The sequence below is a fragment of the Papilio polytes genome, unplaced genomic scaffold (assembly GCF_000836215.1).
Source record: "Papilio polytes unplaced genomic scaffold, Ppol_1.0 DF822178.1, whole genome shotgun sequence".
Classification (NCBI taxonomy): Eukaryota; Metazoa; Arthropoda; class Insecta; order Lepidoptera; family Papilionidae; genus Papilio; species Papilio polytes.
In genome coordinates, this window is record NW_013527026.1 from 2627119 (window position 1) to 2645050 (window position 17932).

Genomic DNA, 17932 nt, shown 5'->3' on the forward strand with positions numbered 1-17932 from the left:
GGTAAACCAACCTTGGTCGTGGAAAACTTATAAGTTTCAACCGACCGTGTTATTATAAAACAATACCCGAAAAGATTGCTGCGGAGCGTTCGTACAATGAACAGAAAATTTCGTAAAATGTCAACGGCATAGTTTCAACGAGATGGCAATTGCTAACTATTGTTATGAAAACAGCTGTGTGAAATGCTGAATAAAATCCCAATGCGAAATTTTTCAATGGCACGATCAATACAACTGCCGTTTGCACTCTGAACAAACTCGGAATTCGAAAATGTTTTAAGAAATATGAATTATATCTTCAAATCTTACTTGATTCGAAAGAGATTACACCATCAAGCATGACTAAGGTAATCATTACCCAGCTTTAATAAGAAGTAATTAACATCATTTTTGTTTTAAACCAAACGCAATTTTGAAATGTTGAATGTCATCATCATCCACTTGCCCTTATCCCTTACGGAGGGTCGGCACAGTATGTGCTGTTCTTCCATACATCTCTATCAGCCGTCATATCTGAATCCACTCCTTTCTTAAGCATATCCTCTTTCACACAATCCATCCATACTCGTTTCGCTCTTCCTCTACCTTTGTAGCCATCCACATTCATTCTTAACACTTTCTGGTTTATGTCCCTATCGTATCGTCGCATAACATGTCCAAATGTTGAATGTAGCCATCGATATAAAATACTTTAAATATTGTAGTAATTTATAGATTATTATAATCTATTAACGTTATTAATAGTTCTTACGTAGTTATTGCATTTTTACTTACCTTTTACGGGAGACAACAAGAAAGACAGAAATAACCATGTTTCCTTTTTCTTACCTGAAAAGAAAAAAATGAAAAAACTTTAACATTACATTATTTAATCAATTCTCCCGGTGTGATCACGTCTTAATACGTGACGTAAGCGTTGCGTGCAATGAAAAGTATTACCTTCGACAAGCCTTCTAACCTCGTCCTCTTTCGCGGTAATGACAACTCATATTTCATATCTGAAAAAGTAACGAAGGAAATGGCTTCGGTGGGCCAACGTTACTTTATACATTAGTAACACAAAACACTCTCCTAAATAAAAGTAATGAAGAATCTGCAAAGATTAAAAAGTACGAGATGTTTTTTTTGGTATTTGTCTAATGTCTGTTGGATACCTCAGTGATATTTGTAAAAGTTTAAGTAGTGGAAAAATTGCAAAAACAGCGAAAACTAAAATCAAAACAAGAATTGTTTCATTCTAATCTACTAAGCTATACTAGCATGGGAAAAGAAACATTATAATGTAATCTACCGCTGATACTACGACGAATACTTCGACTTTAAATTATAGTTAACAATTATTATTCTAATATGCAAAACAACCGATAGCAATGGAGGTGTTGCCACTATACTTGTTTGATATAAAAATATGTCACATTGCTATCATTATGTACTTTTACAATAAAAGTTAATACATCTGAATCTTATGGTTGTTTTCGCTAATATCCATACATTGTAGTCCATCGGAAATGAGGGCGATAAGAATAATGAATTATAGTACAATTTCTACTATTGGAGTACTGTAACGAGTAGGTTGTAGTGCCCTAAACGTAAAATTCGAGTGTTTATTAATCATATTTCGTTTCCGTTTGTGTGAACGTATTCGTGTTAAGGATTGACGTGACCTTTCTACTAAGCCTAGATAAGCAAATTTGATTAAGCATTAAAACACGGAAAAGCACTTTCTATCCCTGATAAAATACGAATAGTTTTGCTGTAAGCTTACTTGAATATGAAAGTAAAAAAAAAAAACTTTTAACAGAAACCAGATAATTGTGAGAAGAACTATATTAGGGAAACGGATAGAAAATAACATAGATACACCATTGTCTCTTCTATTGTATCTTAATGTAATATTTCCACCCACTACGAATATAGAACCACGTTGCCTTCCGGCATCGGTAATATTGCGTCAAAACGTAAGTGTTTTCAAGTCAATTATCTTACAATTGACCCAGTCTTATGACAGCCCGTACTACAGTTCCTGTACTGCTTTGGCAGTTTGGCGAAATTATATGTTTTGTAACTTTCACCTACATATAAATGAATTAAAAAACAACTTATTAGATTTCTAATTACTAAATACAGCACTACATTAAATTAATTAACTCTAATATCATCTAATAATCAAAGACAAAGGAGAATTTTTTTAATGCTCATAACAAACATTAACATTTTAAAAATTGTTGACAAGATCTAAACTTGAGAAAGAAACTGCTTACATCGTCACCATCGAGAAATAAACGGGAAAACAACTATTTTATTACACACATATTACGTAATTAGTTAATTTTAGTAGCTTCGGGGAGCGTCATAAATTTAGTAAAGTTCCATCTACTTGTCCGTTTCAGGCAATTGACTTTGGAAGCAGACGCTCCAATTATGACATCGTGCAGTTTTATTCGTCGGATTTTAAACTTAGGTGCACCGTAGGTTCCTGCGAGAGATCTAAATGCTATGATTTATGTATGAACTTTAATATTCGGCTTTTGGCTGTTAAGCTCTCGCTCAGTGCTTCCGAGGAGTTTAAATTTTAAAGCTCGTTCAGTAAGCGTCTTACTACCACAATCGAAGTCTTTAAATGGTAACTAAAGACACCCTTAGTAAAGATTCAGAGAGAAAAATCTAAATTAAGCGAATTTTGAAAATCTGACTATGACAGTGTTAAGTTTGAACTGTAAAACTGTACAGTTCCGTAGTTAAAACTGAACGTGTGTGTGGCTTTCACATTTTTTGGTCTTTATAAAATAGTAGCTAGATTTAGATTGTAATTTAAAATAAAGAATTCTTTTTGTCTTGAGTGATAGGTTTCATATTCTCTTATTTGAACAACACCACAATATATTGTACTATTCCTCAGAGCAATCTTCATATATTAAGTTACAGCTGATTGTACATGTATTTGATATCAGTATTTAATTTAATGACATGGTAGATTTGTCAGTTTTTAATGTGTACATCAAATATTCAGAGCACAGTCGTCCGTGTGTATAGCTAGCGGCAACCAGTCTCGGTTGTCGGCAATTTCGTAATCCGAATGCAAAATTCAAAACCATGTTACGCTTCGGGATTTCAACTAAAAATAACGTTACGGAATCCACTTGTTTCTGTCAATAATTCAACATTTTTCGTTTGACGGTGAATTGTTAACGTTTGATTGCCTCTTTTGTCGACTAGTGTTTTTGTTTTATAAACTTTTTGATCTGAATCATTCGTGAAATATAGAAGATAAGGTAATCAATTATGTAAATATAATAATAGTATTGCTTTATTATCATATATATTATAGACTATTCCTGTATTTGGTTCCGTAAATTTATAAGCTAGTGCTGAATGAACACTTACTATTATTTTATTTATATTTAAAAATGAATTTACAAGGTCCACTGAAAACTGCCTCTATAATTCCCCGGTTCGCAAATTGTATTATTTATTTTTTATAAAGTTGTGAAAGCAATAATAATAGTATAAAAGCGGATGCCTCTGGCTTTTGAAGAGTTAATTAACCTGAAGTTCACTGAAAGCGGGCACAAGTAGCGCTGGGAAGGAATATGAGAAAACTCCTGCCAAATGTAAACAAAACCAGGGTAAAGACTTTTTGTTATAAAAAACACAACTTATTTTAAACCTGTATATATTTTTAATGTATAATTTGATTGCTGTAGTTAAAATAACTATAGCTAAATCTACCACAGTACGTTTGTCTATCTTAGGTAACTTTTCTTCGTATTAAAGAAGACAGTGAGCTATAAAGAATGATAAATTACGCCCTAAACTAACACTATTTTTCATTTCTCTCTCGGAAGCAAAGTGGAAGTGAAATTTTTCAAAAGATATTTCAAAACTATAATAATTTAAATTTTCCTTCATAAACCCTCGACGCTAAGCCACGATTAAATGGTGTACTCTTTTTATTTCACTAATAAAATCATTGAGTTTTGCGTGAATTATGTGTACTATTTTTTATCCAACCTATTGAATAGTAATCATACATTCTGTTCATACTACTACAATTGAGAGAAAACTGGAAATATTTCATTAAAATAAAATGGCCAAACGAAAACTACTGAAACGATTTTTCAAATCACTCGTCATCAAAAGCCGGAGATTAAATGATGATCTAAAACCAATGTATTTTGGAATTGACACATGTAAATCTCTCTTTGTTAGTACAATCATTCCGAAACACAAAGAGACAACGTTCTAGAGAAGTATATTAGACTTTCATTATCGTCAACATACAACCGTATCTTTCCTATGTTAAATTTACGAGTTAAAAACAACCTGCGAATTGTGATCCTACGCCGTACGAATACGAATTCACGCATTCACTCATTACTTATTTCTCCATCCGATTTGAGGCAGTCGTTTGCTTTTAATAAAATATGTTCGAGGAATGAAATGCACATTTTTGTATCCAACACGAATATAAATGAACCTGTAACGTATGCAGATGTCTGTTTAATCGATATTTATGTATTTTCTCAAAGCACCGACGTTGAATTTTTTAATTATTTAACGAAATAAATATCAAAATAGAGCGTAATATAAAAAATAAAGATGACCTAGACTACAATATTTATAACATTCCAAGAGCAATTAATTACAAGATCTGCGTTTATATAATTTAAAAAGAAAAATTAGGAGGATTCCGACGTTTTCTTTCAACAAAAAAATAATAAGAAAACAATGTCATTTATCTTTGTTAAGTATGTAGGTATGTGTCGTGCGGGTTCCGCTTGTAAATTGTTTTTCTTGTATACGCAAAATAATGCAAGATGCATTTGTATGTCAAGCCAAATTTAAAAATTATTTATTATAAAGTTTAAGTTTCGTGTGATTTAAACAAAGGGTTCAATATTCGATTGATTTATTAATCGATATTTCGATAATGTTCAAGGTCACGGGCACGATATCGACGTTATAAACAAGGTACAACAGAGTGGTCCGGCCGGGCGTCGAACCGCGCTCGTCCGGTTTCGCCCGCCTCGCGTCCACTGCAATTATGTAACGGAGTCGTCAGAACGCGGCAACACCGACTTATCTTGCCGATACATCACATCACTACGCTATATTTGAATGTACTTTTGACAGTTAACGATTTTTACTCTGTACACGCTTACGAGTTTTTATAAATACAAATGAGGCGCAAGATTTTTTATTTCAATATTTGCAGGTTACGACCTATCCGTCAAACATTTTTTATTAACATTATTTAATTCTTTTATAAGTATTCCACATTGCAATTCAGATTGCGGAAATAAAAATACTTCACGAAAGGCATGGGAACAAATAATAAAGTAAAAAAAGTGTTATCCTGTTAACATAAGGGGAGCACTACCAACAGCTAGGGACATTATTGAAAAGGATCTGAAAAATGAAACTCATTCTCGATTGTTGCCACTTCAACGTTAACTCGAATCACTAGTGAAGCCCTTCACTATATCAAACATATTGTCATGTCGAAATAAGAGCGGGGTTTTTATCGAAGGGTATTGTTACAGCCACTCATTAAAATTCGTTCAAATTGCGAATACACGGCGCAGTGGAGTCGGTGCTCAGGTACTCCCCCACTTTCTCCGATTCCCTCCTCATTAACGATGCCACAGCGGCACTCTTCTGTAAACACTTAGCGCCTACGAATGAAGCGCCTCGCTCTTGCTCTTGCTTCTACTCGCACTCGAAATAACACGCGTACATTTATATTAGGGTTGCCACCAACCTTAAATATCGTCTTTTTTTCAATTGACTAGTTATAGTTTTTGTAAGTAATGTCATTGTCAGATAGCGCCTGAATAGTGTAACGTAAATGAGTGGGCTGTCATTATTTTTTGGATTCCCTCTGCATGTCCGAAGAATATGTCGCTCAGATTTATTGGTTTTTGACCGACTTCCCAAAAGAATGAGGTACTCAATTCGTCTGTATGTTTTTTTAATTACTACGAGATATATCAGTTTGACCCAAGCTAGAGAAAAATAAATGATAACAGTAATCAAAACACGGCCAAGACCATCCGTATGATAAACTGAATCACAATTGTACATGTATCAAGTGACATTTAACCTGTATTTATCAAGTTAAATATTACTTTAATAATAATCTATACTAATATAATAAACACACACTTCTTTGTGACGTAATATGTCAGCAATTACATCATAAAATAAAGTAAAAAAAATTGGATAAAAAATCTAATGTGGGAAAGAGACCATAAGCTGCTACCAACATTAAAGACGCAAAATTGCCATAGTACGGTAATTGGTATTTTTACATTTGCAATTAAGAATTTGATAAATGTAAACAATAAAAGAAATTTTCATAATTTCTTGCGGATGTGGAACAGCTAGTGCTTTAATATTTTTATAAACGTTTCTCAGAGAAAGGTAGGAACTAACGACGAAGTGTGCAAATTGGTATCTATAATCTATTCCCCTGGATTGACTAAACTGGTTTACTAGCACTTGTATCAACCGGCATCGCTTCACGATATTGTAACTTCGCTCTAATCCGGTTTACATGAATTAACATCAAAGCGCTTAAGTTGCGTTAACGGATATTCAGTAATACCAGTCAATGAATACTGAATACTTGTAAAATATCCTATTGCACTGCATTTCCGTGTACAAATGTTGCCGCAAACTTTACTCTAGTTTTGCCATAATTTATGTAATCATGTATCCTGTAAGTCTGGCAACATTAGTGCGCAGAAACAAGTTAAATACGACGTCTACGAGTTCACATTTTGCTCGGGGCCTAAAGTATGATCCTGTTCATTCGAAATAATCAGACTAGAAATCTTTACGCCCGGACGTGGATTTTCTAGTTTTACGTGCTTATTTTTTGAGGACTTGCCATATATCTCGCACTTTTTACTAATAATTTAAATGTGAAAGTTTAGGTGGATTGATGGGTGTTTGTTAAAGTTTGTGGCCTAAACGATTCTTTAAGAAATTTGGCATACTTGTAGATCAAAGTCTGGAAGAACAAATAGGCTACTTGCTTTTTTGTTTCTGTTTTAATTCCACGCGGACAGAGTTACGGGCGAAAGCTAGTATAGAATATTTTAAATTTTTTCATACATAAACTATATCTTATGTAGTTTTACTTATCTTGTCAGAATAGTCGAATTCTGTTACGAACTCAAAACAGTCTTATTTGGACTACGAATAAAACATTTTTGAACAGTAGACTGTAAAGTTTGATGTTACAATTTTATATTTTTATAATTGTTTTAATCCTCCATCCGGCGGACAACAGCCGGTACACGACAGATGCCAGTGCTGGCCCATTCCGCACTTTTTTCCGTATACCGGTTTTTTATTAAATAATTTATGTGTGGCAGATTATTAAATAAACATAATTATATTAATATACCGATAACTTTAGGGATAATCAATTTCTATTCCTAGTTTTGATATAACAAGTCGAACGACAAATTTAATAGTTAATAAAAAAATTAAAAATAAACTATTAGTCTTTCTTAATGTTAAAAAATTACAAGCCAGGCTTATTTGTCAAGTTAAAATGCTTGCAATTCGGGTTTTTGAGTCTGGTTCAGTTTTAAAGGCAACGCAACCTATTCTATTAGGATTTACCGTGGGTTTCCGCTGCCGAAACATTTATTCCCTTCGAAAAAACCAGATATTTATGTATCTAAACTGGTTTTCGCAGTTCGGTTTAGAAAACTTCGTTAAAGTAGGATTATCTCCATTTATAAATGAATAGTGATACTAATTTTTTTTTGCTTTCTCAGAAAGCAAAGAGAAATGGACCAAGTTAACAACAGAGTGGTATCCAAGAGATAGCAAAAGAAGAAGAGGCAGACAAAACAATAGATGGGAAGATGACCTCAAGAAAATAGCTGGTCCAGTATGGATACGGTTGGCAAGAGACAAGGAGTGGAAATCTTTAGAGGAGGCCTTTGTCGGTAGACAAGCATTTCCGCACACACAACCAGTTGCTGATAATTAAAGTAAAAATTTTTAATTGATTAAAAAAATCTATTTTTAGTAACTAGGCACTTATAATTAATTGTAATCTGAAAAGCAATAAAGGCTATTTTTTATTTATTTATAGTGATACTAATTAATTTTATAGTATAACTCGTACTTTAATAATTGCCATAAAGATTCACCCTCCGTTAAGTCTACGCCAAAGCGTGTGAACTTACTGCATTGCAGACAATTACATAGTTTTTCTTTGGTTATTGCTCAATGGGAACGCGCATACGTAATTATAAAAACTAAGCGACCAAACATTGTTGACCTACTGAATAATCTTTTAAAAATAGCAACAACTGCTAATTCTGCAGTTAATTATTAAAAGGTTTCTTCAAATTTTAATTTACATATCTCAGTATCCAGCATTTTAAAGTGCATAATATTTAACTCTGTATAATTATTCAAACTAAACCATAATTTAAAATTAATTAACAAAACTAAATTAAACCTAAATCAAAAGGTAAAAATCAATAGTTATAGTTTTAACACAATTTGGAACATAAAATAATAATCGATACATTCTATATTGTGTTCTGTTTACAAACTTTAAGGCTTTGAGTTGATTTACATACGTTCGATATGCATAGAATTGTAGAGAATGCTGGCCACGCGCTACCCCAGTTTATGAAAGAGAAAAGAATTGATTGTCTTTGTAGTAAAACGTGACCTAGTTGCCTAGACTAGTCTAGACAGTTGAATAAATAATCATACCAATTTAAATTTTGTTATTTACGACTAACGAGTTGATAATAACACTTTATTAGACTTTAAAATGGTTGGAATAATTCTATTAATCCGCTAAATACATCATTTGTAACTCCATTAGTTTTATGTTTTTCTCTATAGAGATAGCTTTTAATAATTTAAAACCAAAGGGAACTCGGGTGAATGTTTTGTAACTCTACGCATATGATGGTTTTTAGAAAAGTCGTTATTCATATGAATAATTATAATTAATATCTGAATTATTGAGTATATTAATAATGTTAACTCTTTTAACGCAATTGTTAGAATTTTTATTGAATGTGAACTTTGACACTGAGTTTCGCAAACCACAATCTTAGTTATTAAAATATTTAGTGTTGGAGAATGCAGTAACCTCATTCCTCGCTCTTAAAACTCTTTAATGTGTTTTTGCTATTAACGTATAATAGAAATCTAGATACTTGTGACATATTCGAGGTTACTTTCGTTACACAAGTTTATAAATGAACACATCCGTTTCGCTTAGGATATCGTGACCTAATGAAGCGGACTAGACTTCCATTTATTTTACAAAAGAGGTTTCCTAGATTTCTATAAATTATATTAAAGATTTATGTGAGCTACCGTTTTAATTACACTTTCGAACGACGATTCAAATCTTTCGAATTCTATTTATATATTTTTACAGATATAATTGATACTTTACCGTTTTTAGTATTAGTTTATTTATAATTGTACTTTATTCTAGTTTTTTAGTAAATGCTGTTATCGACATTACCGCAATGCGGTTATAGAGCTTTACATTAATTATTCAGGCAACATAACACACAAGTTTAATAATTGAAAACGAAAGCCATTTAAAATTAGTAAAGTCGAAAACAAGAGAAACCGTCGCTACCAAACACGCATAAAGCGCCACGGCGGGCATTATTATGCTCATTGTTCGACATGTTTACAATACGGCGGGGGCACGCACGCCACAATTACGTGCTATGAATTTTATACCATTGCGAACGGCTCTCATCCAACACGGACGAAGCTCCCAGTTCCCAGCGCCCGGACACGCTTCGTTAACTTTCCGCGAGGCAACATGAGAACCAGCGAAACTATGTTCCAAACTCAACCTACAAACACTCGTAAAAATTGAAAACTAACGTTAACCAAGAGAAATAGGATTGTGTGCAAAATGTGTCAACCATTTTATTACATTGGCAACACTCAATTTTTTCTGCCAATGTCAAATGTATTTCTAGGTATACTTTTTCGATTTTAAATATTATCACTATAGAAGATAAATAGGTAATGTAGTTACAAGTCAATAACATAACATAAATTAGATAGACCGCATCTAAAATTAGCTATACTGCAGTTGAAACTGTTGTAGCTAAACTACATGTGATGCAGTTAAAGTGTGTCAGAAAGCATTTAAATTTAAACTGCAGTACAATTGGGTCAAACCAATTAAGACCTGGATATGTTTTTAAACTGCGACCATAAATGTTGTAGAACTCGCAAAAGCAGAAGTTGTTCCTCGAATGAGCTTTTGGACCTTACAGAAAACCTCCGATTCATTTAATGAATAAAAGCTACAAAAACCACATCGATTATTGACCACACAATATAACACGTATTTCGTGTTTTAAAGGTTTTAACTTAACCTATAATATAAAAGCCTTAGTTTGAATTTAAAACGGTTATATTTGGCAACCCTGAGCCGCAACAATAAAAGCGTTCGTTGTAAATAATGAATACACGTGAACGCGAAGAATCGTCACTCAAAAAACAGGTTAAGGCCACATCGGTATACAGCCACGAAGCAAGAATTAGAGTAACGCAGAAAATGTAAATTATACTTTGAATGAAAGCAACCCTCTTAAGTCTTATACAATAGAGGTAGTTTCATACTTTATATTTAGCTTATTGCCTCTCACACTCATGTCACTAAATATACCAGTTTCCAAGTGGATTTTTAATACATGTAGACTTTTTTTAATTGCTATTGTTTATATTCTGGCTAATCAAGCCGTACCATAGAATATTACGAGTAATTTAAAAATGTATTTGTCCACATTAATAAACATTTTCGAATATTCAGGCTTTTCAAATTTTCATTAGTTGGAAAGCTTAATACCCACAAAGTTAATTATACTTAAAACAAACCGGGAGAAAATTAATTCAAATCCCATAATGGACCGAGGAAAATATAATCAAATGTTCGAAAACCCAAAGCCGGGAAGGAGAGCGATGAAGGCTTTAAAATCACCTGAGTAAATTTTACGATAATTATTCTACAACTCGCATACACTTTTTCACATGAAAACCATTTAGACTATGACATTTCAAGAAGAATAAGAATCAAATGACAAAACAGTCTTAAAAATCAGTCAATTCGTTTCGGCTACAGATAGTCACAAATAACAGACAAACAATATTTAAAAGTGGTAGAGCCCGCAACTGTTGTATGAATGGCCCGACTCGCCTATTGCAATACCACGACCACACGGAAGACAGGCATGAAGTGGAAGCAATTCCGCGTTTCTTCTGATGACTGTGTGACAAAGGCCTAACTCTAGTACACTTTCCGTTCTCACGCTTTTCTTATAAGGAAATGATGGGAAAGGGAAGTAGGTTTGGAGAAGGGGACGCATTGGTCTGTTAAAGGACAACGCATATCCATTTTCAGATGTCTATGGGCAACAGACGCTGCTATTTCGGCGATTCCTAGTGACCGTGCTCGTTTTCCACTTTATAATTCAAATAAGAACATACTAGTACGTGAAAATCAATCTTCTTTAGTCAGTTATTCCTTGGTCGGATTAATAGTTTTTCTACCATCAGGGTTTTATATAGCAATACTGGTAATGCACCGGTATTATGCTGCTTCCTTTAATATATCCCGCTAGGTACCGATTGTATGCCATTTTTAGACAAGTTCACTGTCCTGTTTCACAATCCTAGACACTAACTAGTCGTGGATAACGATAATTCCGGTTGTTGCACGTATCAATTTTGTTTTAGTTACAGTTTGGTTAAGTTATTTTTTTTTCAATATCGAAAATTTTCTTTTACAGCAAAATTTATATCAATTCCATTCCCAACAAATTACGCCGATAATAAGTGTAAGAATGAAATTAAAACATAAGTAATATAAAAGTAACTTAATCATTACAAACACGAAAATCACAGTAACAAAAATGTCCTACTTTATATTTAAATCTTATTTCGTTATGCCGTAGTTATCTTATATTTAAGCTGTAATAAAATCGGGAATTAAATCACTCCGCCTGGCTGGATGACGGCGGCACCTTTGCCTCACATAAAAAAGAACGAATAGAAAAAGATATCGTAACAATGCGTTCTTCGGATTTTATTTCGCGGGACCGCATAAATAATTGTTACCGTGAGAAATTTAGAACGGTATTGAATGGAGCCATTCTCTTCGTTCTTGGTCGTCGTTTGTAAAAGAAAGTGATGAATCTTACTTAATCTGTCTCTCGTACCTGCTGCGGATTGTGACCGGTTGTTCTGGACTGACCGAATTATGTGCAATTGTAACGAGTCACGACTTCGGCAAATGTTAATTTGGCTGCGTTCGGCGTAAAATGCTGAACCCTGTTGAATAACAGGGTTCGAACCCACGATCCCAAAGCTACTAACCACTAAACTTATGGCGTTTTAATACCAAATAACAAGTAATTAGAAGGCAATACAATTTTTTTTCAATATAGATGCTTTAATATGTTATTGAGGTTCGATAAAGAGTATTTTATAGGTAATTGGTAATAACGTTATACTCACGAAAATCGCGTGTAACGAAATAAAAATATTCAAACGTGTAGTGATTTTCCGCGCTTTTTTATATAACATGGTTATAAGTAACTATACATAAAACTTATTTATAAGTTAGTCAATTGATCCGACAATTACATGAACTCTTCTACCTTTGAATGAGGAAATACAGTTACGCAATTTGTAACATAAAACCTTACAATGCGATGATGTACGTAGTATTTTTATACCGAACATGCCATACGATTATCTTTCAACGTTTATTTATACGAATATTTTTTAAAGGAATTCACGCCACGACTTTCAAATGGGGTTGACAGATAAAGGAATAGTTAATGTGAAATTATAATTTATCAACAAAAATTTGAACAAGAGTAACATGTTACATGCGAACTTACTCAAATACGAGTTTTCCGGGATTTGAACTGGAGCCTGAAGTCTCGTGGGTGAACCAAGTAACATTTAGTCATTTAGGTCACTTCTTTAAGTCAAAAATTACATACGCACACACAATGTTTGCAGACGAATTCATAGATAATTATTTCATCTCTAAATTCTAGTAAGATAATCTAGTATAATCATTCGTTTATACATGATACCAAAGTATCCATATATGAAGACTTAATTATTTATATAAAAAGACTATCACACCAACTTTCCTATTAGTATTTGTAGCATATTTAATACATAAAATTGGATCTTTAAACGCGAATACCTACATATTCTACATAAGGGCGATATAAGTCAATTACAAGTACTAATTTTTATGTTACAAATCAAATTAAATATTTAGTAAAATTGTGTTAACGTTCTAAATAAGGCTTGCTTACCTTAACACTGAAATTGTATTTCAATCCCAATTTCGAAATGGATCCCTCGAGGTCCGCAGTAGTTAAAATTGCTGCATTCCACCGTAACCGGGCGCGAGGCAACGCAGCCTCCCTATCTGGACCGGTTGTTTACTAACGCCGTGTGCTATAAACTTAACATTAACTCTGTGATCATCACATAAACAGACTGTATAACACTATCAGCTATTCGATAACGGCCGCAGCCATGGGCGCGTCGTGTTTTTTGCAAAGACCGATTAGCGGTTATACACGGGATAAGCTAAAGGCACTTCTATCACGCACGCCGGTAGACATGGGACTGCCGCGCCGCCGACACTAGCGCCCTCCCGCGCACGCGCGCCTCCTTACTCTAGGACTCCGTTACCCTAAAAGCCTGCGACACACCTCTATGTCTGGCAAAACTGGATCAGATAAATTCTTGATACTTAAATGTCAAGGAATAACACCATACTAGATAAATATTCTAAAGTTCCAAGTTTCCTAAATATTATACGGGCAATCTGTCCCATGAAGTCATACTAATATTGTAAATGCGAAAGTTTAGATGGATGGATGTTTATTAGAGTTTGTAGCCTAAACAGCTGAAAGAAAGGATTTTAATGAAATTTGGTATAGATGAAGAGGCTAGTTTGGAAGAATGCATAGATTACTCGATTTAGTTTTTTTTTAACTACACGCGGACGGAGTCCCGGGCGAAAACTAGTATTTGATAAATATTCTTCTCAAGTTCAATTGTGACTGTTATGTTTAATTCAATTTAAATCGATTATTTTTTTCAAGAATCACGTATAAAAAATTGTTACTTAATTCCTAGATAAATATTGCCTTAATTTTTTAAGAACGCGTCTTCTAAAAATGTATAATACTGTTTGATGAATTTAATTTATAACTGTACTAATATTAAAGTCATTAAATTTGTCCATGCCTTAAATTACAACTTTATCAAGATTTGGTACGAACGTTGGATTTAGTATCCGAAGCGTAGGTTGGTTATTCTATTAGTACTAGCTACTATAATATATTCGTAAGGCCGCAATTTAAATGCAACACAGCGTTCAAAGATTTATTGCACTTGCACCTATTAGAATCGAGTTTGTTAATTATGACCCGTATTACGTGCCTTGCATTAATGAAGCCTAACGGGTATCGATTTACATTTTTAAAAAATACACGAAGAATGGTCACAGAGAAATTAGTATTAGCACTTCTGCCATACAGTTGATTAAGTTAAGAAGCCTTTCGAGTAAATGAAAAGGTTTTCACTAAGGGACATCTAAGGGACCCTTAAACAAATCTGTGTGACAGTTTGCAGTAAGTCGACTGCGGTTAAAAGATATCTAAAAGTTGACACTAAAGATGTGATAATGATACTAGTATTCCAAAGGCTGAAACCGTTACTTGACTATTTGAGACATACCCAATAGAGATTCATTTAATTTTAAATTTTTTGTATTGCATAATTGGTATTTAGATTGAATTAGAATTAGATAATGCATTTCTTTCTATAACATTTTTAAAGTAAATTCTACATTCATTTTATTAAATTTATTTTTCTGTTCTTTTCGTTATAGCCCCATCTATCGGTGAGTAGACAAACAATGAAGTTGTTTTGGTACTCCACAATCAATATTTGAGAGCTGTTGGAAAAAAAACTTGTATGGTTTATCGAAATGTCTAAAATATTTTCTTGGCATGTACTCCTTTGATTAAGTTTTTGAAAATCTAAACCTACCAAATTCATATCTTTAAGGGGTAAATTAATAACAGTTATGGTAAGACACTTAGAAAGTAAATGTCAATGTCATTTTTCCTTATGATTGTGACAGTGATAATAATATTGGTGATTTTTACAATTTGTTTTTAGATTATTTATTCGTTGTTCAACCTTTAATTAAAATTAATTGAAGAAAACCAAAACATTCCTTCAGTACTTTTTGTTGCCTACAATCAATCATAAAATTGTCATAGATATTAATAACTTAAATAAGAAACATAAAAAATGTCTAAACGAGACATAATGTTCCACCCAATTATAAGTTCTATTCAACGGATAGCTTTGTATGAAACTAAAGCGGTAAAGTATTTGTAATTACAGAAAATAGTACTACTTTCTAGAACTACATTAATCATAATACAAATTTGTTACAGAGATTTTATCTTATTGGTTCAAACAACACTCAAACCAGATTTCGTGTACTTAAAATCGATAGAACTGATTCTAAAGAATTGATATTAGTTGATGATAAAGTGGAGTACAACAAACAAGAAATACATCAATTACTGAACATGATTGGCTTTGGAAACCGAGGCAATAGATCACCTGGCTTTAACAAACTTGTTTCTGCATTTGGAATTGTTGGTAAGTTTCAATTAAAATTAACGAATATTTGGTGTTATTGTTTGAATTATCCCACTTATAGGAATCTAGTGTTCATCCTTATGTTAATAGGGCTTTTTTATCTATATACCCAAGGAAGAAACATTAATTTATACATCATAATGATTTGATGCTGCCTAATATCATTGTATTATTGTTATTAAATTTTAAATGTTATTTTTTTGTACTTAATTCTACATTCAAAATATTGATTTCAGGTTTTATAAGATTTTTGGAAGGATATTACATAATATTAGTAACTAAGAGAAGAAAAATAGCTGTGATTGGACCACATTCAATTTACAAAATAGAAGATACGGCCACAATTTATATACCAAGTGACAACAGTAAGCCTCCACATCCTGATGAGCAGAGATATCTCAAAATGTTCTTAGCAATAGATTTATCAACTAATTTCTATTATAGCTACAGCTATGATATAACACATACATTACAAATGAATATGGCACCTCCGAGAAAATTAGCACCAGCATTATTTCCCAAACCTATAACCGCAGCTGTGTATCATTCCAATTTAAATTCAGAAAATAATGAAGATAATAAATGTACATGTAATGATAATGAGAATGATGATGAAGATATATTTGAAACATGGAGACAACAGTTACAACAAAGACAGGAGAAAATGGGGTAATTTCTCTTAATAGATTGGAGTTTAAGATGTCATCATGTCATGTCAGCAGTCAGTGTTCTAGTTTAACCAAATCCTTATATTGTTTATTAACTAACATATAACTTTTCCATAAATAGTTTCTGTGGACTAAAAAGTACTGAACTAAATCTTAAACATTTTGATTTGTTAGCACTACTTATAACCTAAAAGATATCAATAATTTAATCATATTTGAAGGTAAAGCATGTTTCATTTAACATTCTGTTACATATTTAAGTATTTGGCCGTTAATTTGTAAATCACCAAATAACCTTATTTTTTAAAAAAATGTGATTTAAAATCGATCTATTTTTAAGATGTTGCTATTTTTTTTAAGGGATCATAGTCAAAGGTTTGAATTTGGCATCAGAACAGTACCTGAGTGGAGATTTGTCTGGAACAGTCATTTGCTGTCAGCTGTACATTCCTATCTACATCCAGATTGGATATTATACATTGTCCATGGGTTTATAGAACAAAGTAATTTAAATATATTTGGTAGACCAATTTACCTAACACTTATAGCTAGGAGAAGTAACAGATATGCTGGTACTAGGTTTCTGAAAAGAGGTGCCAACCTACATGGTGATGTTGCTAATGAAGTGGAAACTGAACAGATTGTTCATGATTCAATGATATCTTCTTTTACAGCTGGCAGGTAAGAAAAAATGTCTAAAGAGTTGCACTAGTAATTTAGCCAAGTACATTTACCAACTACTGCCCAAAAGTTATTCACATTGCTGTCTCAGTACAGTACACAATTGAGTAGTGTTTTGATTTACAAGCTAAGTGAAGTAAAGGTTCAGACTTTTTAGCAGTTTATTGACGCGAAAGTAGTGCTATTTCCCCTAAAATAGAACAAAATGGATTGACTCGATAAAACAATTTCTTAATTCACTCCACTAAATTTAGGCTTCATTTCAACTTCTTTAGGTAGTAAATTACTTGAAACTCGACTAAATTATTAGCCCGATGCGAACTAACCTTAACCTAAATATAAGTAGTATATATCACAAATAAGAATTAATATTAAATGTCCGTTTTATTTTTAATTTTCAGGTTCAGTTCATTTGTTCAAATGCGGGGTTCAATACCCAGTTATTGGTCACAAGATATATCAAAAATGGTACCTAAGCCAGCTATATCTATAGACCTAAGTGATCCTTACGCTGAAATACCGGCGAAACATTTTAATAACTTAATGAGAAGATATGGTTCACCAATCATGATATTAAATCTAGTCAAGAAGAGAGAGAAGAAGAAACATGAATCTCTTTTAACAGATGTGATAAGTAATGCTGTGAAATATTTAAACCAATTTCTACCACCGGAGCACGCTATACAGTATTTCCATTTAGATATGGCGAGAATGAATAAAGGAGCAGATGCAAAAGTTTTAGACAAGTGAGTACATTTTTGTAATATTTTGTACTTTAGTAACTTCTTTATAAAACATCAAAACATTATAACAATTCAAATAAAGGGATAGAAATATGT

At 32.8% G+C, this 17932-nt stretch overlaps 1 protein-coding gene across 1 annotated transcript in view; it reads left to right on the forward strand.

Annotated features, from left to right (window-relative positions):
* The first annotated feature begins 15209 nt into the window (after window positions 1-15209).
* Window positions 15210-17932, forward strand: part of LOC106106728 (polyphosphoinositide phosphatase) — an 8765-nt gene continuing 6042 nt past the window's right edge. The window contains 5 exon segments of the mRNA XM_013287369.1: window positions 15210-15459; window positions 15534-15744; window positions 15981-16413; window positions 16773-17093; window positions 17495-17839. Coding sequence (XP_013142823.1) covers window positions 15385-15459; window positions 15534-15744; window positions 15981-16413; window positions 16773-17093; window positions 17495-17839 — 1385 coding nt within the window. The 5' untranslated portion in view covers window positions 15210-15384.